This window comes from Hyperoodon ampullatus (assembly GCF_949752795.1).
Source record: "Hyperoodon ampullatus genome assembly, chromosome: 10".
In the NCBI taxonomy this organism is placed as follows: domain Eukaryota; kingdom Metazoa; phylum Chordata; class Mammalia; order Artiodactyla; family Ziphiidae; genus Hyperoodon; species Hyperoodon ampullatus.
In genome coordinates, this window is record NC_136923.1 from 32,339,606 (window position 1) to 32,366,177 (window position 26,572).

The 26,572-nt window shown below is 41.2% G+C and overlaps 1 protein-coding gene across 1 annotated transcript in view; it reads left to right on the forward strand.

Moving 5' to 3' along the window:
* Positions 1-10,246: 10,246 nt before the first annotated feature.
* DENND6A (DENN domain containing 6A) overlaps positions 10,247-26,572 on the forward strand; it is a gene marked incomplete at both ends in the record, with an annotated part of 50,455 nt that continues 34,129 nt past the window's right edge. Inside the window, 3 exons of the mRNA XM_079713743.1 lie at positions 10,247-10,483; positions 24,831-24,869; positions 24,970-25,012. Of these exons, the coding sequence (XP_079569869.1) occupies positions 10,247-10,483; positions 24,831-24,869; positions 24,970-25,012 (319 nt within the window). The remainder of the gene's footprint in view (positions 10,484-24,830; positions 24,870-24,969; positions 25,013-26,572) is intronic.

Sequence of the window (26,572 nt, forward strand, 5' to 3'; positions counted from 1 at the left end):
TCTGTCTTTACGCCAGTGCCACAGTATTTTGATAACTGTAGCTTTGTAGTAAGGTTTGTAATCAGGGTGTGTGAGTCCTCTGATTTTGTTTTTCTTTGAAACCAAATTTTTAATCCTACAAATAATTTCCAAAATTATTTGAAGGGGTTGCCATCTCAGCAACAGTGCAAAAATACACATTTCACAGCAATTATTTCCAATAAGAACTGGTCTTCTATGTAAATTCTTCACAAGAAGGTGTCTAGGAATAGCAGTCCTAGTTTGGAGTCACTGTATTTCTTTTATTTTCCTTAGACAAAACTCTTACTCACACTTGAATTAGAATTTGCAGTATCTTAGCCTTTTGTTCAGGCTGGCACTGCCCAGCTGGGATATCAGCCAAAGACGACTTCCTGGATTAAGTTTAATTTAGCTAACTCTTTCAGTTTGGGCTATCAGACTCCATTAGTTTGCCCAGAATACAGAAGAGAACAAACATGTTCAAAACAAGCTGGTCGGGGTTTTATCAGGCAGGGTTGCCGCACATTCAAGGTTAGACTAAAAAAAAAAAAAGTCAATGAGAGAAAAATCATAACAGAAAGTTAAAGGCAAACTCTCAAAACTAGGCAGAGCCTTGCTGGATTGCCTCTGTATATGACAAAAGAGAATCAAGCTTATTTTAGTGGGGTCTTTGAGATTTTCTCTCCATTTCAGGTTGTGCAGAAGAAAAATTATAGTTTGAGAAACTTGCCTGGTATTTTGCTTTTCTCCTGACAGAGGTAGGGTGCGGTAGTAAGAAAGAATGTTGGACTGTGTCTAAGGAGCTCTGGCTTCCAACAGGATTTTGCCACCGACTTGCAATGGGAAATAAGTCACTGGCTCTCTGAGCTACATTTCCTCAACCATGTGTTGAAAGAATTGCTGGATTTTTAAGAACTCTAACAGCTCTAATAATATGACAGAATCATGGTTTTTTTTTTTTAACCTCCTCTAGATACTTCTCTTATTATTCTCTAATTCTTAGAAAATGGTGTAAAACTGTTATTAGCATTCATGTTTTGTCTGCTCTGCTAAATTGTACGGTCCTAGAAAACATCACATTCAGTTTGCTATCCCTCACAATTTAAGACTATAGCTTTTTTTTTTTTGCGATATGCGGGCCTCTCACTGTTGTGGCCTCTCCCGTTGCGGAGCACAGGATCCGGTAAGACTATAGCTTTTATAAGTTAAATATTTGAAGGAAGGAAGGGAGAATGAGTTGAGCTATCTTTTTTTTTTTTTTTTTTTTTTTTTTTCCGCACGCGGGCCTCTCACTGCTGCGGCCTCTCCCGTTGCAGAGCACAGGCTCCGGATGCGCAGGCCCAGCGGCCATGGCTCACGGGCCCAGCCGCTCCGCGGCATGTGGGATCTTCCCGGACCGGGGCACGAACCCGCGTCCCCCGCATCAGCAGGCGGACTCTCAACCACTGCGCCACCAGGGAAGCCCTGAGCTATCTTTTTTTGAAGATTATTTTTCAGTGATAGTTGCTTCATAATTTTGTAGAGATAAATACCCTTTAGCTAGGTGATAATGATTATATTATAGTAATAGTATTTCTCCCTGTTTTGTCCAATTAAAAATAATTTGTGGGTTATTTTATAATATAAAAACCCAGAAGCAATGCATTATGTGAGTTAGTATTCTATTATACTGCTTTTTTGGTAAATAAATTCTCAGGGAAGATTTCCTATGAGCAACTCAATGTGATAAAAGGCTAATGTAATGAATCAGGATTATTTACCATGTGCTGCAAATGTTAGAAGAGTTAGCTCAAACTAGCTCAAACTAGTTCAACCAAAAAGGAAAATTTATTTGACTCATATATCTGAAAAGTTCAGGCTTGGCTAAATCTAGGGCCAAATGGATCTCTGGGGCCATTTCTTCATTTATGGTGGTAAGGCTGCTAACAGCTCCAAGCTATCCTCTCAGTAATCCTGGTGTTAGGACAGTGCCTCTTTCAGAACAGTTCTAATGCCTCCCAGAGTTGAGCTGCATTGTTTAAATGGGTCACACATGGAGATGTGCCTGCATTCATCATTGTTCTAGGTATATGGAATACACTGATTAGCTAGGATTGGGTTGTATGCCCACACTGGAGTTCAGGGGTAGCATTTACCTCCTCCTGAACCTCATGGACTGAGAATGATCATGGGGTGGCTTCCTGTTGGGAAACTGGGGACTCTTTTTGAGGTTTTTTGGCCGTGCCACGCGGCTTGCAGGATCTTAGTTCCCTGACCCGGGATCGAACCCGCAGTGAAAAGCGCGGAGTCCTAACCACCAGGGGATTCCCAGGAAACTGGGGACTCTTAAGCAGAAGATGCAATGGGTGATAGGCAAGTAGGAGCAGTGGGAATTCACAACAAAAAACAAATCCTAGCTCTGCAAAACAAATTATTTTTAATTCTGTTTTTATATAAAAGTAATGAACTGAGAATCAACTCTGTACACAAACTTGTTTCTAGCATTTAACTTCTAAAGCTTTCTGATGCAGCTTTGTACACTGTAAAAGCTTTAATGCAAAAGCTGACTCATGTCAGTTATGAATCACATTTGGCTGCAAATGACAGATCTAACTATAGTGGCTTGAACAGATAAGGGTTAATTTTTATGACGTTCAGAGGTAGGTTGTTACTGGTATTGGTTTGGTGCCTTATGGATGTGAGTCTCTTGATATTTTCTTCATGGTCCCAGAATGGCTGCTGCAATTTTGGGCTTCATGCCCAGGGTGGCAGTAGGAGGAAGCAGAGGAGTACAAAAGGGCAAGAACCGCTTGCCATATAAACATATATTTTTCTTTTTTCCTGTGTACTTTTTAAGAGTATAACCAGATGTTCTAATCAATACTCTTGCATACATCACATGGTCACATATATCTTCTGTGAAGCTTGAGAAATGTAGTCTTTTAGTTGGGCTCAGTGCCACCCCAAATTAAACCAGCCTGCATTACTAAGGAAAAGGAGGATAATGGATATTGGGGGGCTGTCTCAGTCAGCGGGGGCTGCTATAACAAAACAACACAAACTGGGTGACTTAAACAATAGATATTTCCTTCTCATAGTTCTGGTGCTGGCTAACTCAGTTCCCTGAAGGGGGCACTCCTCCTGGCTTGCAAATGGCCCTCTTCTTGCTGTGTCCTCACATGGAAGAGAGAGAGGTGTCGTTTCTTCTTACAAGGACATTAATCATATCAAGGGGCCCCACCATCATGACCTCATATAAACCTAATTATCTTCCAGCTCCAAATACCATCACATAGGGGGTTAGAGCTTCAACATATGAATATTCAGTCCATAACATTCTACCTCTGACCCCCCTAAAAAAATTTACATCCCTCTTGCATACAAAATACATTCATTTAATCCTAATGGTCCCCAAAGTCTTAACTCATTCTAGTATCAACTTTAAAGTCTACAGTTCAAAATCTCATTTAAACCAGATATGGGTGAGACACGAGGTATGATTCATCCTGAGGCAAAATTCCTCTCTAGCTGTGAACCTGTGAGACCAGGTAAGTTATGTGCACTAGAATACAATGGTGAGACAGGTACAGGGTAGACTTTACTGTTCCAAAAGGGAGAAATTGGAAGGAAGAAGAGGGTATCAGATCCCAAGTAATTCCAAAACCTCATAAGGTAAATAATATTAGATCTTGAGGCCTGAGAATAATCCTCTGTGGTTCGATGCTCTGCTTTCCAGACCCACTGGGGTGATCCCACCTCTGCAGCTATGCCAGGTGGGGGGCCCCACCCCCCAAGCTCCAGGTGGCTGCAGTCTGGCCCAGTGAATCGGAAGCAACTGATCCCCTCCAACCCTTGAAACTGAGGAGGCAGCCCCAATGATCTCTGAATCACCTTTGTGGTCACTCCTCCTTTGCCTTGAAGAACAGCACACGTCTGCAGCTGCCTAGCTCCACAGTCCAGTTCTGTAGGGTCTAAGAAGTCTGACAGCCTTCCTTCTGTGCTGGGGTGGCTGATGAGGTCTGTGGCTCACACCCAGTAAAAAGAGGGTGAGATTTTCCAAATTTTAAAGTTCTAGTTCATTTCTCCTCAACAATTCATTGTTTTGACTCATTTCTCTCTTTTGCCTTTAATGCTAAGTGGCCAGAAGGAACCAAACTGCTTCTTCAGCACTTTGCTTAGAAATTTCCTCAGTTAACTATCCAGTTTCATAGCTTGCAAGTTTTTCCTTCCACAAAACACTAGAATATAGTTCAGCCAAGTTCTTTTGCCACTTTGTAACAAGGATCACCTTTTCTCCATTGTCCAATAACATGTTCCTCATTTCTGTCTGAGATCTCACCAGAATAGCCTTTACCACCCATATATATATATACTAACATTCTACTGATGATTTACATATTCTCTAAAAAGAGAGAGGCTCTCCCTCCAGTTCTGCCCTTTTCTTTGTGAGTCCTCACCAAAATCATTGCCCTTAATAGCCATATTTCTAGCAGGCACCTCAAAACTCCTCCAGCCTCAACCCCTTGTCCAATTCAAAGCCACTTCAATATTTTTAGGTATTTGTTACAGTAGCATCTCACTCTCAGTACCAAAATCTGTATTAATTAGCCTCCAGAGAAAAAGAACCAATAGGACGGAGATACATATACAGAGAGAGAGAGGGAGAGGGAGAGACTTATATGGAATTGGCTCATGCGGTTGTGTAGGCTGAGAAATCCCATGATCTGCAAAGGCAAGCTGGAGACCCAGGAGAGGCAATGGTATAGTTCCTGTCTGAGTTCAAAGGCCTGAGAACAAGGAGAGGTGATGGTGTAAGTTCCAGTTTGAGTCTGAGTCTTACCTAAGGCAAAAGAAGACTGTTGTCCCAGCTCTAAGACAGTCAGGCAGAGAGGGAATTCTCCTTTATTCAGCCTTTCTTGTTCTATTATGTCTCCAATGGATTGGATGAGGCCCACCTACATTGGGGAGGACAAACTGCCTTACTCAAGTCCAGCAATTTAAATGTTAATCTCATCTAGAATCACCCTCATATACACACCAGAATAATATTTAACCAAATATCTGGGCACTCCATGGCCCAGTCAAGTTGACCCATAAAATTAATCATCACAGTGGCATAGCAATTTCTGCCACAAAGATATTAGTGAAAACATTGTGATTTAATTCCTTTCCTTTCTGTTTCAGTTGTTTTCTTATTATATATATATATATATATATATATATATATATATATAAAGAAAGCTTTTAGTTAAATAGATATTACACAGATAAAAAAAAGAAATGTTTAATTCTAAGCAAAAAATTTCTCCTAAGTCAGGATATTTTTTTATCAACTCCAGGGTCTTTTTTTTTGTTTTTTAGATAGTCTATACAAACAGGATCATTCATTATATTTTGTGACCTACCTTTTTCTACTTAAAATATAAAATTTGAACATTTCTGTGCTACAGAATATTCTTTTATGACTTTTTTTTTTTTTTTGCGGTACGCGGGCCCCTCACTGTTGTGGCCTCTCTCGTTGCGGAGCACAGGCTCCAGACGCGCAGGCTCAGCGGCCATGGCTCACGGGCCCAGCCGCTCCACGGCATGTGGGATCTTCCCGGCCAGGGCACGAACCCACGTCCCCTGCACCGGCAGGCGGACTCTCAACCACTGCGCCACCAGGGAAGCCCTATGACTTTTTTTAACATATTTATATGACATTTTTAATGACCGCTGAATAGTCTATTGAATGGCATTTTTCAGTCAATCTCCCCTTGTTAGACATTTAGTAGTTTCCAATTCTTCACTATTATAAGCAACTCTATCACGCTCTTGGACAGTAGGACTCTCTCTTTTTTTAAAATTTATTTATTTTATTTATTTTTGGCTGCTTTTGGTCTTTGTTGTTGCACGCAGCGAGCGGGGGCTACTCTTCTTTGCTGTGCGTGGGCTTCTCATTGTGGTGGCTTCTCTTGTTACGGAGCATGGGCTTAGGCGTGCGGGCTCAGTAGTTGTGGCTCGTGGGCTCTAGAGTGCAGAAGCAGTAGTTGTGGTGCACAGGCTTAGTTGCTCCGCGGAAGGTGGGATCTTCCCCGACCAGTGCTCGAACCCATGTCCCTTGCAGTGGGAGGCGGATTCTTAACCACTGCGCCACCAGGGAAGCCCTCTCTTGTTATTTCTCAATGTTTAGTTACAAAAGCAATACATGCCCTCTCCAAATAACTAAAACAATACAGAATTGTGTAAGATAAAAAGCAAAGCTCCTTATTTCTATTCATCAGCACTTCTTTTCCCCAGCGTTTCTATTCCCCATGGGGCAACCACCGTTAATAGTTTACTGTGTGTCTTTCTGAATTTGTTTTCTGACTTATTTCTTCCTTCTCCTTCCATTCTGTTAACTGTAGGTTTTTGCTTCCTGCTCTTCTCATCCTCAGCCTCAAGCAGCCTCTTCACTCTTATTTGCTGCTTAGTCTGGGAAACCAGACCAGCACATCTACTAGAATTATGTGTAGATTTAGTCAAAATAATTTATGAGTAAAAGCCTCACATCTCTCTGATTAAAGAGCATGAACTTCACTAGTTATCCTTTCTGTCTGGCTTTTCGTAGTGAGCCTTTTAAACCTACGTCCTGGTACTAACTGGGTCAAACAGTTGGTAAAGTAAGCTTCAAATCAAGTGAGGTGTTACTATGTTTACTTTTCGTAAGCTAAGAGTGAACTACATGTAAGAAACATTTTTATGTTAACTTTTCATGTGTTCATACAACTGACCATGAAAGGAAAATTTTGTAAAATAGGAGAAGAGCAATTAAAGATTTTTTTAGTGTTTTCATTCATTCAGTAAATATTTACTGAGTACCTGTCACAAGTATAGATACTAGCAATGTAAAAATGAAAAACCAAAGCTCTTCATCTTCTTTTTTTAAAGCTTTCACAAGTACTATTTAGGAAACACCTAACAGTATATTTTGTCTTCTTTGCCTGGATCCTCCCTTCAAAATGTGCATTTAAGCATTTTGTCTCTGAATCATGTGGCAGTAAACTCGGTTCTCTATTGATAACACATTGGCACTTGAGCCTCTGTATTCCCTCTATTTTCTTGCCCGAGCAGCTGCAGCAGCATTTAGCTCAGGAGCAAGAAGAAGTCCTCTGGCTGCCCAAGTAGGTGGATATCTAGGACATTAGGATTCCCTTCAGGTCCTTTTGGTAAAACTAAGTCCAGAGACCTTGGCATTGCAATTCACACCATTATCTACAGCTCACCCTTTCCTTTTATCTTTCTTCTTCTTCAACTATGAAAATTGCTGAAATGCCAGGAGTTTGGTTACGGGTGAATAGGGAAGTATGGAATGTTTTTAATCCTGCTCTCAGTATTGTTGGTAATATTAGAAGATCAGCAGAGCCGTGAATCCAGTCACGCTCTTGGCTATAGCAGCCTACCCTGACTTAAGTGCTCCTCACATGAAAAAAGACCCAGGGCTTTAGTTGACAGTAAAAGCAACCTGAGCCAGTGATGTGACCTAGCTGCCAAAACTAGCCAATGTGATCTGAACCAGCATTAATCGAAGGCTGTGGCTGGGACAAGTAAGGTAATAGTCCCAGAGTACACTCTGCAGTGGTCAGACCACACCTGGAGGATGGTGTTTCCTCCTGGGCACAGCATTTTAAAAGTGATGTTGACAAGTTGGAGTACATCCAAGTTGGGCAACAGGATGATGAATGGCCCAGAAACTACATCCTTTGAGGAACAGTTAGAGGAATTGGGGTAGTTCAGCCTGGAAACTAGAGGCATAAGGATGTGGGATAACCACTTCCAAATATTCGCAGGGCTATCATGTAGAAGAGTTGAACTCTCCTGTATAATCTCAGCAAGCACAACTTAGACCAATGGGTGTACATTACAAAGCGGTTGATCTTGTCTCCATAAAAGGAAGAATTTTCTAGCCCTTACGAACATCCAGAAAATAGGAGCTTTGCAAGGTAGTGACTTTACCTTAATAAGGGGTGTTAGAATGGTGATTGGCTGACCAAACACCAGAAGATTCACAAATAGGATGGGAGGTTTGGAGAGACAAACTGATCTAAGATCCTTACAGATTCAAAGGTTCTAATGACAGAACCTCAGGAAGGAAGTAAGTGTTAGTACCTTTTTGCCTCAGATGTCATGCAAGTATTAACCATAGAAACTATGCTAAAATTGACTCTAAGGTCAAATATCAAAGTTATGAGGATGGAAGGAAAAAAAGTCATAGGAACTTTCTCTTTTCCCTCATGGTTGTCAATTTTGTGTATAAAGATTTGGGTAGTAGTGTTTGTTGTTTTCGAAGCAGATGGAATGATTTTTTTTTCTCTTTGAAGATTCTTTAAAGCCCTGGTTTGCTTTCTTTCTCATCAAACTTATGGTCCTCTTAATAGTTTTCAGGATATTACATTTTGAAAAGATTACTCTTAATCCAAAATTATAAAGCAGCATTTCAGGGAATGGCAGTCTGTCCACATGTCAAAGAAGCAGTCCTGTGGAACAACTGGTGTTTAAAGCTCATTAATCATTAATAATGAGGTAGTGTCCAGTAAAACGTGTACGTTGCAATAGCTTGGCTCTTCCCCATAATCAGTTATGTAAATAGACCAGAATGATCATTCCTATTTTACCAATGCAGAAACAGGGTCTTGGAGCAGCTTGCCTACCATGACTGTGGATGGAGCAGGTGCTAAAATCCAAATCCACTAGCACCTGTCTAGTGCTCTTTCTAATACTGTTTTCAATACTAAAAACTGTTACTGTTTTTTCCTAATAGCAGGTCTAGAGACTTACTTAAATGCAGAATATATTTTTTCTCTCTAACTACAGTGGTTCTCTGGAGTAGGAGGGCAGATAGCTTCAGCTAAAGAATTGGCCTCTTAACTTTAATGCTGTCTCTAATTCATCTTATGTCCTCAAGAAAGACTCTTGCAAACATCACTACTGATGTCTGAAGATGCTTGACCCTCTCCTTGAAAAGAGAGATACTAATACTTACTTCAAATAAAAATCCTATGGATATGGATAGAACAATGCTTGTCAGACAGGGTAGATTTGACTGGGTGGTGCAGCAAAATGCTTAGGAGCTCAGGTTCAGTGAGAGAGATGTGGGCTTAAGTCTTTGTTTTGCCACCTACTGGCTGTGACATTATCATCATCTCATGGAGCCTCAGGGCCCTTATTTGTAAAATGGGAATAATAGGACCTACCTTTTTGGCTGTTGGGAGGATTAGGTAAGATAATGTGTGTAAAAGCATGAATACTGTGCTGTTTTCTAAAAACACGTTTATTGTGAGTTATTATTCATTGTCTTTCACTCACTTTTCTATTGGGGGTATTATTGTGTGTTTCTGATTTACTTCCACTTTGCAGTTTATGCTCAGCACAGTAGGTGCTAAATAAATCCTAGTCTGTAGCACCACGCTGGACCCATAATCAGTAACAATTCAATAGACCAAGTGCCTCCTGGGTGCCCAGCCCAACGTCGATCTCCAAGAATACTAAGCTGCCTGAGACTAGACCCCTGCTGAGAGAAAGTGATCATCAGGTTGTTGTAGAGGTGTTCCAGAAAGGTCTGGAGATGGATGAGTGCTGAGTGAGTCACAGGCAACCAGGCCAAGAAAGGTGGGAGGGGGCTTGGTGGAGAGGGAGCTGCTGAATGAAGGCACAGATCTCTGTCAGCAGATTGCCTGAGTGAACTGTAAGCCTGCATCAGTGTTTTAATACTTGCTTGGCTAGTCACATAACCTCTCAGAACCTCAGTTTACCTGAAAAGAAATATACAACGATGTCTACCTACTAGATTCAATGAAGTAATATTTGCAAATACTTGCTTGGCACATCATCTAGCACAAAGTAAGTGCTCAATAAATGTTAGCCACCGTTACCATTATGTTCTAACAATTTTATAATACCTTATAATTATGAACGGTGTCATTCCAAGAATAATTCATTCCCTGGTCGTTGGACTGCGAAGGAGGATTCCAGGATTCACTGCTTCAGTCTTGAAGAGCTTTAAAGCAAGGAGGCTCTAGAGCAGTCTTCACAATCCCCGTCAAGGGCCTGCGCGACGTCTTTTACTCCGGGAGGCGGTACTGGAGGACCCATGCAGAGCCGGGCTCCCAGGGTCACATGGGCCGCGGCCCCGCCCCGGCCGAGCCCGTCCCCCGCGGCTGCGGCAGCTGTGGCTGCGTCTGCGCGGAGCGGAGCGCGCTCTGTAGCGCGGTCTGCAGTGGAGGCGGCGCAAACAGCCAGGGGGCGGCGGATGGCTCTGCGGGGCCTGGCAGGCTCGGGGCCCGGCTCCCGCGGGCCGCTGGATGAGGCGGGGGCAGCGGACGAGGAACGCGAGGGGCCGGCCGTGGTGGCAGCGGGAGACGCGCCAGAGGACGTTGAAGAGGACGAGGGCCGCAGCCGGGGCCTGCTGCGCTGGGACGGCTTCTCAGCCTGGCTGCATTGCGTGTGTGTGGTGGGCTTCGACCTGGAGCTGGGCCAAGCCGTGGAGGTGAGGCCCGGCCGCACCTGGCTCCCGCGCCCCGTCCCGGTCCCCGCGCTGGGGCAGCCCCAGCAGAGCTTGTGGCCCGCGGGCCGACCGGCCTGGACCCTGTCCGCTGCGCATCCGGGCGTGGCCGGCAGCCCCTCCGCCGTCTACCGGGCTGCGGTCCAGAGGCAGTTCCCGTGGGAGGATCGTGGGCTGTGGCTAAGGGTGAAAAGTTCTCTCTAGGCCCCTCCTAAATACTTGTTGATGGCCCTGTTTTCTTTTTCTTTCTTCTTTTTTTTTTTTAACCCGGTGTCACAGGAATAACTAGAACGGTTAGCGGCACCCGGAGAAGACTGCAGGCAGGATGTTTGGGACTTTTTCAAGAAGCAGACAATGCCCCTGACATATGGTGAACTATAATAGCCAGACCTCACACAACCATATGGTGAACTATAATAGCCAGACCTCACACAACCAACTTTTTTTAGACTCATGGATTGTTTTGGTCATTTGCAGCGACTCAGAGCATTCCGCTCAGCCTGAGCCGAAATGCTTGTCTCAGCAGGGGTTTTCTCCTTTTCCTCCTTTTGTTCCTCATCTCTGTTATTTCTTGATGTTGCTTCTGAGGCGGCCTGAAAGCTAATAGCAAGATGAACATAAGGGAAATCGTTCGCTTGTGAATTTGTCAAGTTTTCCATTTTTATAGCGCCTTGTTGAAAGGCCTTGTAATCTTGACATTATTTAGGGTTCCTTTTGTAGCGTAAGAGATTGCTTGTCTTTATGTAGCCAAGAAAAACGTAGAGTCAGAAGGACCTATGTTTAGAAGATTTTTTTGTTTGTTTTGGTGGCATTGACAGATTTTAATGAATCATCTCATTCTGACTTTAGTGGCATGAGTGGGCTATGAAAATTGGCCAGGGAGGTATTTCTTAATGTGGAGTGTGTATTCAGCCTGTCTTCTCTGTGTTTTATCATTACACAGCTCAATACACTTTAAGTTTCCACTAAGATTTAGGCATTATCTTGGTTGCTGAGCAGACGTATATGAAAGATATACTCTAACCTGTATTTATAGAGTAAGACTACAATTTAGAGGAGAACCAAGAATTAATCACACTAGCAGATAGGGCTAAATGCAGTGCCTGGCACGTGACAGTGTTCAATAAAAAATTGGTAGAGTGAGTGAATACATGAACAGTACTTTGAGATGGAAGCAACAGTTCCCAAAGACTGTGAAGAAGAGACTTATGTCATCTATCATTTACACTGACATATTATCCTGAAGCTATATGTATAGCAAAATACGATTTAATCAGAAAGCATAGGATTGAGTTGTTGTAGTCGATTACATTTTTGAATAGTTAAAGGAGATCCTTTTGGACTCTGACCATTTGGGCATTCTTTATAACGTGTATGTTTTTTTCTGACCTAATAAACAATACTTAGCAGGTATTGAGGTGCTACAAAAATGTGAATCACTGAGACTATTTTGAATTTCATTTCCCATAGTATATGCTATTGCACAGAGTTTTCTTTAGGTCTTTGGTTCTTCACATTTTTAAAAGGTCCAGAATGCAGATAAGTTATGAACTTCATGAACTCTCTCCCTAAGGAAAATGGTAATACAAAACCATGTATATGCTTCCATTGACTATCTGGGGGTCATTTATGGAGTTTCTGTTGCATTATCCTCAGGTTAAGAATCACTGATTTTAGAAAGTGTAGGGTGAGGGTGGGGAAGATTCCCTAATAAAGGATCCCAAGAAAGATAAACACATTGAGAGGAAACACAATTTAATTTTGTTTTGTTCTGAGAAATGTAGAATGCCACTTTTGAAATGAAGAAAAAGGAATACAAATTAATAATTAATATAACAAAATAGTTGAAAATATATTTCACTTTTGTAATATGGCCATATCCAGGCCAAAAATGGACAGGAGGGATGGCTGTAATGGGGCAAGAAGGTAAGCATAGAATTGTGTTGGAGAAATGACATAATAGCCCCACCCTACTTCCTATAATGCACAACCATAGGGATTCAGAAGGGAAGTTAATTAAATAGGTTAAAAACTAAGTTTGGACAGTATATCCTCCAACAACACACTCAGTTGTGTTATCAGAAATGCAGTCATTTAGTCTTAGGCTTGAGAGAGACTTAAGAAGTCAGTTCTGCCATGATAGAAAGTACCAGTTGCAAATTTTAAATGTATAAACAATGCCACTTATTTAAGCTTAAATCCCTACTAAAGAGATAACGTAGAATATTGACCAAGAACTCAGACCCTAGAGCTAGACTGCCTAGGCTTGAATCTCTGTGACTTGGGGTACGTTACTTAGCTCATCTGAGCCTCACACTCCTCTGTGACAGGATAACAGTGCCTATATCATGGCACTGTTGTGAGGGTTAGGTAAGTTAATGTTGATGAAGCATTTGGAACAGTGCCTTGGACTCAGTAAGACCTAAGTAAGTCTGTATTTGGGAAGCACTGAAATTCTCTTTTTCATTTTCAATGAAGAGAACCCCTAACTTTTGCTTTGTGAAGATGAGACCTTTGGACCTTAGTTTTCTCACTAGAAAAATGAAGTTGAAGTACTAGAATCAGTATTCTTTTTTTTTTTGCAGTACGCGGGCCTCTCACTGCTGTGGCCTCTCACTGCTGTGGCCTCTCCCGTTGTGGAGCACAGGCTCCAGACGCGCAGGCTCAGTGGCCATGGCTCACAGGCCCAGCTGCTCCTCGGCATGTGGGATCTTCCTGGACCGGGGCACGAACCCATGCCCCCTGCATTGGCAGGCGGACTCTCAACCACTGTGCCACCAGGGAAGCCCAAATCAGTATTCTTTTTAAAGTAGGGGAACTTTTTTTCTGGGTAGATGAAAATCAGATGTACCTCAGTGGCTAATCTGGTTGAAATGGGGCCTGTGTGTATATATTTGGTTGTGGACGACAAAAACTAAGCTATAGCTGAAGGAGAAAAGGCACATTTGCTGTAAGGCCACAAGGGTGTTTCAGGATGTCCAAGGTCCAAACCTAGAGGGACTTCCAGAAAACGGCTAGAGCCCAGAACCAGGGAAGTCTCTTGTTTATGCTCTTGTTTTATGGATTTTGTTCATGCTTCATGCTCTCCTTTAAACTAACTTCTCTGCTTCTGTGATCTTTATGGCGAAGTTGCCCTTTTCAGCCACTTCAATGAAAAGAGTGAATGTCATTCTCATTCCAAACACCAGAGGAAGGTACTCAGGCCTGGTTTGGAGCAGATTCTCACTCTGCTATAATCAGCTGAAGACCTGAGTGGTTGGAGGAGTGGTCTGTGTTGCATAAAATGTCTGTTGGAAACCCTGTCCTAGAAGAAGGGGACAGTGAAGGGGGTCTTTTTAGCTGGGAAGAGACTGCAAAAGGTGTTGACTACAGGAGGTGTGCTCAGCTTCTTTCTTTTCCCCTGAGATGGCTCTGGCATCACCAGAGTGACACTAAGGGTCCTCTGGAACAAGGTTTGAGATCCTCTGAATTTTATATATTCTATGTCACTTCCAGCTCTGTGAAATTACCTGATTTTATAATAAAGCCTTAATTAATTATCTGAATCCAGAATTGCCTCATTCCAGTTTTTTTTTTCTCATTGAGTAATAATATGTTCATTGTTGAAAACTTGGCAAGAAAGGGAATTATAAACACTAGAAAACATCACTCATAATTATATTAAGAGATTAATACTTGGCATTTTTGTTAATGCTGTTTTTCTTTATATAATTTTGTATCTGTCAAGGATTAGTCTGATTGTTAAGAACAGAAATCCTCTCAAATTTAAGTGAAGAGAAATTGATTGTAAGGAATCTTTTGGAACCAGTTACAGGAAACAGGGTTGAACCTCATGGAATTTGGAAAGCCCCAGGCTTTTGCCTTTGTCTCTGTGGAGCTGTGTGGTCTTTTGTCTCTGCTTCTCTTTGCATGTCTGTTCTATTCTCTGTGCTGAGGCTGGTTTCCTCTGCAAGGGTCTCAATTTCTGCTCCCCCATTTCACTTGACTTTGGGTTTCCACGGTACTGATATTAGCCAAACTTCTAGTTTTGTATTCTGGAACCAGGCAGAAGCTTAATTCAAATACTAGAGTATCTGATTGGTTCAGCATGGGTCAGGTGCTCTCTGTTGTTCAGTCAGTTGCGGTAAGGAGACAGTGTTTCAGTAACCATAGTGGCCACTTAGGCTCACCCCTGCAAAAGGAGGGGACACTTGAAAGCATGGTCTGGGCAGCAGTCCCCCAAATAGGTCTGCTGTAAGAGTCTGCCATTACTGATAAGCATTCTCATAAACAATTTGCCATATCGTTAAAGAGTCCTCATAAATATTTTTTTATGGACCATAATTTATTTAACCATTTCCCCTAATTTGGATATTTGGTAGTTTCTTTTTTTCTACATAGTGTGAAGAGTTGTTTGCCACCTGTACACACTTCCTTAGAGATGGTCTTCATTTTTTGAGGGCCTTTAAATCATGTGAACTCACGGAACTCACAGCACATCATGGGAGGTGACACATCTGTAATTTGAGATTACCTCTTGAAACTCTCTAGCCCCCACCCCAATTTTGTAAGAATCGAGAAATCATTGGTGGCTTTCCCCCTGTTGAAGGCTATGACCTATCAACTTTTTGGACAGAATATCAATCTAGTGAAAAGAGTACAAGCTTTGGGGTGTTGAACATATGCTAATTGTCCGATTTTTGACCAGTTTCTTCAGTTCTCTGAGTCTCATTTTCCTCAATTATAAAATGGCAAAATAATATCCTGAGCATTGTTGGAGGTACTAAGTGAGATAAAGCATGTAAAAGTTAATATCTGTCATTTAATGCATACCCAATATGTTAGCCCCCCTTTTTAAAAATATTTTTTTAATTTTGTTTTATTTTTTTATTTTTGGCTGCATTGGGTCTTCGTTGCTGCACGCGGGCTTTCTCTAGTTGCGGCGAGTGGGGGCTACTCTTTGTTGCGGTGTGCGGGCTTCTCATTGCAGTGGCTTCTCTTGTTGCGGAGCACTGGCTCTAGGAGTTTGGGCTTTAGTAGTTGTGACACGCGGGCTCAGTAGTTGTGGCACATGGGCTCTAGAGCACAGGCTTAGTAGTGGCGCACAGGCTTAATTGCTCCATGGCATGTGAAAGCTTCCTGGACCAGGGATCGAACCCGTGTCCCCTGAATTGACAGGTGGATTCTTTTTTTTTTTTTTTTTTTTTTTTGGCGGTACGCGGTCCTCTCACGTTGTGGCATCTCCCGCTGCGGAGCACAGGCTCCGGATGCGCAGGCTCAGTGGCCATGGCTCACGGGCCCAGCTGCTCTGCCGCATGTGGGATCTTCCCAGACCGGGACACAAACCCGTGTCCTCTGCATCGGCAGGCGGACTCTCAACCACTGCGCCACCAGGGAAGCCCGACAGGTGGATTCTTAACCACTGCATCAGGGAAGTCCCTAGCCCCTTTTTTATAATTAGTGTCCTTGCACATTCAATAATCAGTGTGGGACTATCTTGGCTATTCCCTCACTCCTGTTATTTTGCCTTAAATTTATTTAAAAAAATACACAGCTTTGGATGTGAATCATCCAAGCTAAACTTGTGTCAGTCACAAGCATTTAAAGCACTTTCTGGGAATCAAGTTTATTAGTTTTCACTTTGCTGATAATCTATGACATAGCCTATTTGTATGTACATATATGTGTACATACATATATGTATATGTACATAGTTTGTATTTCACCTCTTTGGTGAAAAGAATTTCAGGCCAGTTAAATTATCTATAAAAAGCAGGACAATTTATAATCATTTCATTACTGATCCCTCCCTACTTTTTTTTCTAACAAATTGAAGATAAAGCCCTGCTTTGGGGTGAAGGTAAACTTATGCCGTTTTTAAAAGAGCAGGTAGCAGAATTGACTCCGCTTTTTTTCCCACTTCTGTTTTTTGTTGGGTCACTGCCTATTTATTCCCCCTTATCCCCTAACAGGGTGGAACCTGGAGTAGTCAGCACAGTTTTCTTTATCTTAGCAAAGTTTCTGTTTATTTTTCTGAGAAGGATAAAGGCAGTTGTGTGAAAGGTTTTCGTGTTTCTTCCTCTCTTCTGGGTGACCCATAGCCTCAGTATTTGATCCTCAGCATGTTCACTGTTTTAATCGAAATGGGTGTGTATAATTGCATGCTGTTATACTGTCTCATTGAACCATCTATTCAGATATTTACTGGGCAACTTCCATATGCAGACAATGGTATGTTCTGGAGATAAAGCCTTGATTATCCCTTCCTTATTGAGTTTGCAGTCTAGCATGGAAGGTAGACCATTCAACTGTGAATGTTAGGATAGGATTTGCAGGGTACTAATAATGGCCTTTAAATTTCCTTGTGAAATAGTAGCACTTCGTGGTAGCTTGATGTAGTTCTATGATTTGAGGTTTAAAACCTTAGTGACCTCTTGAGCTTCTTAGGCTCCCAGATTCTACAAAAGCTTCCTTGGTGTTACTAATCTCTGATTCAGTTATGAAATTATATAATCTGGAGATAATCTGGGACGTTCTCCTGTCTAGTTAGTTCTTTCACAAGTACTTTATGTTTTTGTACTTACTGTGATGAATGATGTGAAAAATGGAAAACTGTACCTAAACTTTACTTTTTTTTGAGAAATGCTTTACCGTCCATTCCATTTTCAAACTGATCAGGTTTTCTAGTAGCGTAATTTAACTTCAATCTTGAGCAAGCGGGAATCTTAGACTTGAGGATACTGTGATTTCAGGCCATTTTTTCCACTTTTTAAAGTAAGTAACATTTTCATTGAAGTGTAACACATGTAGAAAAGTGCACAAATCCTAAATCTGTATTTTGGTGAATTTTCAAAAAGTGAATATACCATGTTACTACCATAGAGATCAAGAAGCAATATTATTACTGCCCCCAAATTTCCCTTATATCCTCTTTCAGTCATGACCCATTCTCCTTTCCCCTCCAGGTCCTGGCAACCACTTACCTACTTTGTCTCTATGGATTCTCCTTTTCTGTGTATTTCATATGAATGGAATCATACAACACGTGGCCTTTTGTGTCTGGCTTCTTTCACTTAGTATGTTTTCAAGATTCATCCATGTTGTAGTATGTATTGGTACTTCATTCCTTTATATGGTTGAGTTTTATATCATTATATGGATACATCACTTTTTAAAAAATAAGTTTACTTATTTATTTATTTTTGGCTGTGTTGGGTCTTTGTTGCTTTGCGCGGGCTTTCTCTAGTTGCGGCGAGCGGGGGCTATTCTTTGTTGCGGTACGCGGGCTTCTCATTGCGGTGGCTTCTCTTGTGGAGCACAGGCTCTAGGCGGGTGGGCTTCAGTAGTTGCAGCGTGTGGGCTCAGTAGTTGTGGTGCACGGGCTTAGTTGCTCTGCAGCATGTGGGATCTTCCCAGACCAGGGCTCGAACCTGTGTCCCCTGCCTTAACAGGCGGATTCTTAACCACTTCGCCACCAGGGAAGTCCGGATACATCACATTTTGTTTATCCATTCATCATTTGATGGAAATTTGGATTGTTTCCACCTTTTGGCTATGATGAATAATGCTGTTATGAATGTTCATGTGCAAGTTTTTGTGTGGATGTATGCTTTTCACTTCTCTTGGATGTATACCTAGGAGTGAAATTGCTGGGTCATATGGTAACTCCATGTTTAATTTTTTTTTTTGTCTGCTTTGGGTCGTTGTTGCTGTGCACGGGCTTTCTCTAGTTGCGGCGAGCCAGGGATACCCTTCGTTGTGGTGCGTGTGCTTCTCATCGCGGTGGCTTCTCTTATTGTGGAGCGCGGGCTCTAGGCTTGCAGGCTTCAGTAGTTGCAGCATGGGGGCTCAGTAGTTGTGGTGCATGGGCTCTAGAAAGCAGGCTTAGTAGTCGTGGCGCACGGGCTTAGTTGTTCCATAGTATGTGGGACCTTCCTGGACCAGGGATTGAACCTGTGTCCCCTGCATTGGCAGGTAGATTCTTAACCACTTTGCCACCAGGGAGGTCCTCCATGTTTAATTTTATGAGAAGCTACTAAATGGTTTTCCAATGTGACTTCATTTTCACATTTTCATCAGTAATGTATCAGGCTCCTAATTTCTCCATATCCTTGCTACCACTTTGTCCTTTTTTTTTTTTTTTTTTTTTGCGGTGCGCGGGCCTCTCACTGTTGTGGCCTCTCCCGTTGCGGAGCACAGGCTCTGGATGCGCAGGCTCAGCGGCCATGGCTTACGGGCCCAGCCGCTCCGCAGCATGTGGGATCTCCCCGGACCGGGGCATGAACCTGTGTCCCCTGCATCGGCAGGCGGACTCTCAACCACTGCGCCACCAGGGAAGCCCCACTTTGTCCTTTTGATTACAGCCATCCTAGAGGTATGAGGTGGTATCTTACTTTAATTTTATTTGTTTTTCCCTAATAACTAATGACATTGAGCGTCTTTTCACGTGTTTATTGGCCTCTTGTATATCTTTTTTGGAGAAATTTCAAATCAGATCCTTTGCCCATTTAAAAATTGGGTTATTTGACTTTTTATTGTTGAATTATAAGAGTTCTTTATAGATCCTGTACTCTAGACCCTTATCAGATATGTGATTTGCAGATACTTTCTCCCATTCTGCAGTATGTCTTCACTTTCTTTGTAGTGTTCTTTGAAGTGCAAAAGCTTTAAATTTTGATGAAGTCCAATTTATTTATGGTTGTTTGTGTTTTTGGTGTCATAGCTTAGAAACCATTGTCTAATCCACAGTCATAAAGATTTATTCCTATATTTTCTCTAAGAGTTTTATAGTTTCAGGTTTTACACTTAGGTCTTTGATCCACTTTGGGTTACTTTTTGAATATGATGTGAAGTAGAGGTGTTACTTTTTTAAAAACCTTATTTTGAGATAATTTTAGAGTTACGAAAGTAATTCATTCAGCTTCCTTTAATGTTAACATTTTATATAAACATAGTACTATTATCAAATCTAAGAATATAACATTGGCATTATACTGTTTACTGAGCAACAGAGTTTATTCAATTTCACTAGTTTTTCTATTAATGTCCTTTTTTTCAGGATCCAGTCCAGGTTCCTGCATTGCATACAGGTGTCATAACTCCCTCTGCAATCTGTGGAAGTTCCTCAGTCTTTTCTTATATTTCATGACTTTGACACTTTGGAAGAATATTGGTCAGATATTTTGTAGTATGTCTCTCGATTTGGGTTTTTCTGGTGTGTTCCTATGATTAGTCTGGGATTATGTATTATTGGGAAGAATACCCCAGACGTGATGTGCCCTTCTTGGTGCATCATATCAAAGAGTACTTGGTGTTAAAATGTCTTATTATTGGTGATTTTAACCTTGATCACTTGGTTAAAATGATGTCTGCCAGATTTATCCACTGTGAATTTACTGTTTTTCTCTTCATAATTAGTAAATATTTATTTTGTGGGAGATACTTTGAGACTGTGAAGTATCTTGTTTCTCAAATTTGCTTGCTAATTTCAGCATCCAAAAGTGGATCTTTCCTGTAGTAACTATTATTACTCTGGTGTTCTAATAGTGATTTGCTATTTTCCTTATTCCTTCTACATTTATTAGTTGGAATTCTTTTTTTAAATACAGTATTTCAGTTACATTTTTATTATTTTGATTTTAAAATATTTATTTATTTTTGGCTGCATTGGGTCTTTGTTGCTGTGTGCAGGCTTTCTCTAGTTGCGGTGAGCAGGGGCTACTCTTCATTGCATGGGCTTCTCATTGCGGTGGCTTCTCTTGCTGCGGAGCACGGGCTCTCTAAGTGCGTGGGCTTCAGTAGTTGTGGCACGCAGGCCCAGTAGTTGTGGCTCACGGGATTAGTTGCTCCGCAGCATGTCAGATCTTCCTTGACCAGGGCTTGAACCCATGTCCCCTGCATTGGCAGGCGGATTCTTAACCACTGCACCAACAGGGAAGTCCCCAAGGTTATGTTGATGTTCTTTGTGAGTTAATGTTTCTGTAGGAGATCAAGGCAAGGTTTCTTGGGAAATGTAGTCTCTGTCAGGCCTGGGACACCTGGCAGGGTCATGCAGTAGAGACAGATACCGAATCACATGGCATCAGGTAGACACCCATTCACACACAACTTGGGTGCATGGCAGGCATGAATTTTTCCCATGTCCAAATGATACTGGCAGTAAGTTAGCTGATATTTCTAATTTTCCTCCTCCTGGGACCATGATTATTTTCATACTGAGTTGGGAATGCTAGAGAGATGTAGATGTATGCAAAGAGATGTACCTTTGAATAGACCCATTTAAAACATTTTGTAATACTCTTTTCCAGTATATATATTAATATTTTTCTGAGACACATTTTTTCTATTGTAACATGTTGTAAAATATGTCATCATTCTTAAGCCTTAATAATTATATCAAATAAAACTCACTTTTCTCTTGGGTTATTACCTGGCCACCTCTCCCTTATTTGCTGTAACAAGGGAGATCTTAGCATAGGTAACAAAACCAGAGTGACATTAGTTGATGCTCTCTGTCCCCCTTTAATGCCACCCAGAATGCCAGTGGTTGGGGGAACAGAGATGCCTTTACTTGAGCTATGGAGAGAGGAAGCTTCAAGTGAGAGGCATCTCCAGGTACTGGAACTAATCCACAGTTGATTATTTCCCATATAGCTATCAGGAGCTAACTGACTAAAACTAAACTAACAGTGATTACCCAAACTTATATTTAAACTTTTTTTTAACAAAATAAAGTATGTACACAGGTAATAATTCTAGTAACTGTGGCAATTTGTGCAGTTCTAGATACTTGGTAGTGGTTACTTTTCTTTCTTTCTTTCTTTTTTTTTTTTTTTTTGCGGTATGCAGGCCTCTCACTGTCGTGGCCTCTCCCGCTGTGGAGCACAGGCTGTGGATGCGCAGGCCCAGGAGCCATGGCTCACGGGCTCAGCCGCTCCGCAGCATGTGGGATCTTCCTGGACCGGGGCACGAACCCGTGTCCCCTGCAACGGCAGGTGGACTCTCAACCACTGCGCCACCAGGGAAGCCCCTCTTTTGTTTTTTAAATAGGGAGTTGATGTTTTTAAAGTTAAGTATGAATTTTTCTTTTTTATTTTATTTTTTTTTAATCTCTATTTTCATTTGTTTATTTTTTTCTTTTGCCTGTGCAGCAGTCAGGATCTTAGTTCCCTAACCAGGGATCGAACCTGTGCCCCTGCAGTGGAAGCATGGAGTCTTAACCACTGGACCATCAGGGAAGTCCCTGAACTTTTCTGATTTTTCTGATCTTAAGTACAGTGTGGCCATTTCAGTAGCTGTAGCATATAAATATGCATTGTTTCTTTTTGAATATCATATTTGTTCCAAAATAAAACACTGAGTAGTTCTAACAGAGTACATTAAAATGAAATTCTAGATACTATTTGACAGTCTAGTACAATCAGAGTTTTTACTTTACTTTTTTTTTTAATTTAAATTTTATTTTTGGCTGCATTGGGTCTTCATTGCTGTGCAAGGGCTTTTCTCTAGTTGTGGTGAGTGGGGCTACTCTTCGTTGTGGTGCCTGGGCTTCTCATTGCGGTGGCTTCTCTTGTTGCAGAGCACGGGCTCTAGGCGTGTGGCTTCAGTAGTTGCAGCTCGTGGGCTTAGTAGTTGTGGTGTGTGGGCCCTAGAGCTCATGGGCTTCAGTAGTTGTGGCGCGTGGACTCAGTAGTTGTGGCTAACGGGCTCTAGAGCGCAGGACCGGTAGTTGTGGTGCATGGGCTTTGTTGCTCCATGGCATGTGGAGTCTTCCCGGGCCAGGGATTGAACCTGTGTCCCCTGCATTGGCAAGTGGATTCTTGTGCCACCAGGGAAGTCCCACAGTCAGAGTTTTTAAAAGGCAGACTGTTTTTTTGTGGGGGTTTTTTTGGGCTGCACTGTGCAGCTTGTGGGATCCTAGTTACCTGACCAGGGATCGAACCCGGGCCCCCTGCATTGGAAGTGTGGAGTCCAAACCACTGGGCCACCAGGGAATTCCCTGAAAGACAGACTTGGTAGGTTCTGTAGTTTTTATATCCTTTTAACTTACTTAAATATATAGAGCATATATAAGCCCCTTAAATACATGCATATACACACATATATATACACACATGTTATATATATATATTTAAGGCACTCCTATATATGGGTAAAACATACCAACATTTTTCTTCTATACTGTCTTGCTAATATTTTAAACCTTAGGAAACCAATGTCCAGATGAACCATGGTTGATATCTGTATGTAATAAAAAATGGAATTTTGTATATTTGCTTTTGAGTTGGTATTTTAATTTGAGGAAATAAAAATTTGAAGGGCATTCACATAAAAGTGAATTTAGAGTCTAAGATTAAGCTGTTATAGTCCACTAAACTTCTCAATATGTTTTAGACCAGCAAACTCCAGGTTAACTTAGATGTAAAGAGATTTTCATGAATATGGCTAAATAGGTTATAAGTTTGCCATTTCTCCTTTATTTTTATTTATTTATTAAATATTTATTTATTTATTTACTCGGCTGTGCCGGGTCTTAGTTGCGGCATGCAGCATCTTTGCCATTTCTCCTTCAAAGGTAACAAAGTAAAATGGTCTCAAGGTGAAGCAAGGAAGATCTATGTACACTTAAAGAAGAATTACATATTACTAAGTACTGAGTTGTTTAACAGAGCTAATCTGAGAGTATATCCACTGATTGAAGAAATATTTTTTTAGTGTCTACTATGCACCAGAAACTGTTCTAGGTGTGAAGATAGACTGTTGAACAAAACAGACCAGGTTCTTGCCTTCATGAATTGTGGAGACAGAGGTTAAGTCAGGTTGGTCAGAACATGGGATACAAAGCAAAGTAGAGCAAATATTGACTTTGGTGTCATTCTCTATTCCAGGAATGCTGGGTGGCTTTCATGTAACAATACCAGCTCTGTAGACCCTCCTCATACTCCTGAATTGAGTAGGATTATATGCTACATCCTGGCTAGGGGAGGAAGAGGGCTGTGATTGTGTGTTAATGATTGCTACTATGGGTGGAGTGAGGAATGGTGGCTTGTGTACTTTGGAATCAGGCAGACCTAAGTTCAAGTCCTGGTTGTGGCACTTACTAGATGCTAAATTTCAGGAGAGTTATTTAACTACTATGAACTTGTCCACTCTTCTGTAAAGATGTGAAGAATTGACAGAGTTGTGAAAATTAAAAACTCTAGAAGATGGTCAGTAATGTGAATTCTCCCCATCTTTTTTCTTACCTTAGTTTTCTTATATGTAAAGTGGGGATACCATTACTAGCCTTGTCTATTATTGTGAGAACTAAATAAATGAAATAAATATATGAAACCACCTTAATACAATTTTTAATGTGCTATTACTGTATGTTATTTCTGGAAATGTAAGATTTTCAGGCACCTGGGCAACTCTGGGGAATAGAACTCATGGATTCTTCCAGAACTGGGCAGCCATGGATCCCATTAGCAACCTAGTATTAATGCAGTTCCGCTACACTTTGTGTTGTTTCCTCTCTTTTTGGTTACCAGCCACTAGCTAACCTGCTGCTCCGAATCCCATCTCTTCTTCACATTCCCGAGAGAATCTGTACTGGCCCACTTGAGCACTGGTATTCTCTTGGGCAGAATTTTCATACCCAGCCCCATCTGGGCACTTGGTTGATTGGCCTGTAGAGCGGGTGCCCTTGGGTCTCGTGTTTACTAGTGCTTGTTCTGACAGGAGCTGTGCTGGCCTAGTCTTGCTTCCTTCGTGGGGCTGTGGGGCAGGAATTTCCCTCAGAAGGTGGCTGGGTCACTGCAGGCACTAAATTGACCTATCTAGGGAAGTGCTATGACTATTTAAAGGGATTGGAGGAAAATAGGATAGGCTTTATGGTGGGAAGATGGCCTTTGAGATTTCCTAAATTGCAGATGATCATTTTTTCCTTTTCATTTTTCTTTTAATAAGTTGTTAGTAATTTGTATTACTTCTTGGAATCAATTGAAAATTATTATTTCTTTCTTTTTTTTTTTTTTTGCGGTACGTGGGCCTCTCACTGTTGTGGCCTCTCCCGTTGCGGAGCACAGGCTCCAGACGCGCAGGCTCAGCGGCCATGGCTCACGGACCCAGCCGCTCCGCGGCCATGTGGGATCTTCCCGCACCGGGGCACGAGCCCGTGTCCCCTGCATCGGCAGGCGGACTCTCAACCACTGCGCCACCACGGAAGCCCCCTCCTGTGGTTCATTGTTAAATTTGTGAACTGTTTCTTAAACCAATTTGATCATAGCCGACTAGTATTTTAGAAGTACCTGCTAATGTTTACAATATATACTCAATATATTGGTCTAACAAAATTTAACTCTTCTTCTCCCAGGTAATTTATCCTCAACATTCCAAACTTACTGATAAAGAAGTAAGTAAAAATAGTGCCCTATATAGTTTACTGTTTTATTTCTGTTTGTTTTTATTGGTGTATATATGTCAGCATATATAGTTTTTGTTTTCTTTTTCAGAAAACCAATATTTGCTATTTGTCTTTTCCAGATTCAAATTCAGGTAACTATTTTTCATGTGGTGTTTCTGTTGAATTTTATACTGAGAACACTGATTATACTCTTAATATATGAAAATTAATTGAAATAACATAGTAGAATGCAAACTCAATTTCATCCTAACAGATTAGTGATTTTGATTCCTACTTTTATGATCCTAGTCATGTCTTACTTATTTTCGTTGGTTCAACTTTGAAAATAACTGTTATCTTGTAATGAGGTAAAACATCATGGAGCAATAAACTGTTGAAATAATGAAGAGATTGAAAATCATCAACGCTGGTATGTTTGAGGATTTATATTAAGCAGTTTTAGTTTAGGATTTGGGAGCTTGCCAAGAACTCTGTAAAAGCAGGGATTAAAAAAAATCAGGGTAAGCATGGTTATAAAGCATGGCCATCAATTATTTGCAATAGTTTATGTGAGTTAGTATATATAAAGCATTTGAAATAGTGCTTGGGTATAGAAAGTACTTTATAAGTGTTTGCTATTATTATTAAGCTTGGTTTTGCTGGTCTCCTTCAAGTTCTTCCTTTGTGTGGTCCTATAAGTTGATATCTTTCAGGTTACCTTTTGTGTTTCACTTTGAAAATAATTTTTCAGGTTTATAGTGACCAGTACTTAACTTCTTAGGCCACACACTTAGAATCCTATGAAGCAAAGGCACTTCAGTTCCCTTTCCTTTTGTGGTTACTTCTAATATACTGTTAATTTAGTTTAGATAATCTGATTTGGGAGACTTGACATTTTAGCTTTTTAAAGCATTTTCTCTTTTCCTTATAAATGCTTCCATAATTTTTTCCTATAGCTTTGGAACTCAGCTTTCATGAAATATGTTTAAAAAAAAAAAAGGTTTAGTTAAAAAGATGGCTTTGAGCGATCCTGGGACGGCTTTTGTTTTGACCTGGAATTATTGGAATCTTTTCACATGTTTTGCCTGTTAATGAGATAATGATACAGCGTTCTTATAGGATCTCCCCTTATTTCGGATAACATTTGCCTTACAAAGTGCACACATGTAGTTCTGATTGTAGTGAGTATTGGATTGGACTTCCATGACTCAGGTGAGTTGTGTGGATTACAGGATGAACTGACTTCATGTGATTATACTGCACACTCTTCTTTTTCAGGTCATGGCTGGTTTTCATGGCTCTCTCCCTTTCACCTCTCTACATGCGCATCAAGACTAAGAAGTTAATTGTATGATGTCTGATAGTCTTTTTTATTTCTAGTTTTGTAGTTATTCTCTGTATGAGTCATTTTCTTATTGGAAGTTAAACTCAAGTGTATATCTGTGTAAATGAGCATTTGTTCAGGGAATTCCCTGGAAGTCTAGGGGTTAGGACTCCGTGGGGCCAAAAAAACCCCCAATTTGTTCAGTATTTTAGGCATTTGAATGACCTACAGATGTTTTGTAATGCCTTTTTTATAAGCTGCAAATCAAAGGAAGTGTGGTTCATTTTATTCAAAGTATGGTTGCTACTTAGAAGTAAAGTCAACAAAAGATCTTAAAAATAGATACCTTGCCATCTTAACAGATGAATATTAATCTAGACAGCAAGGG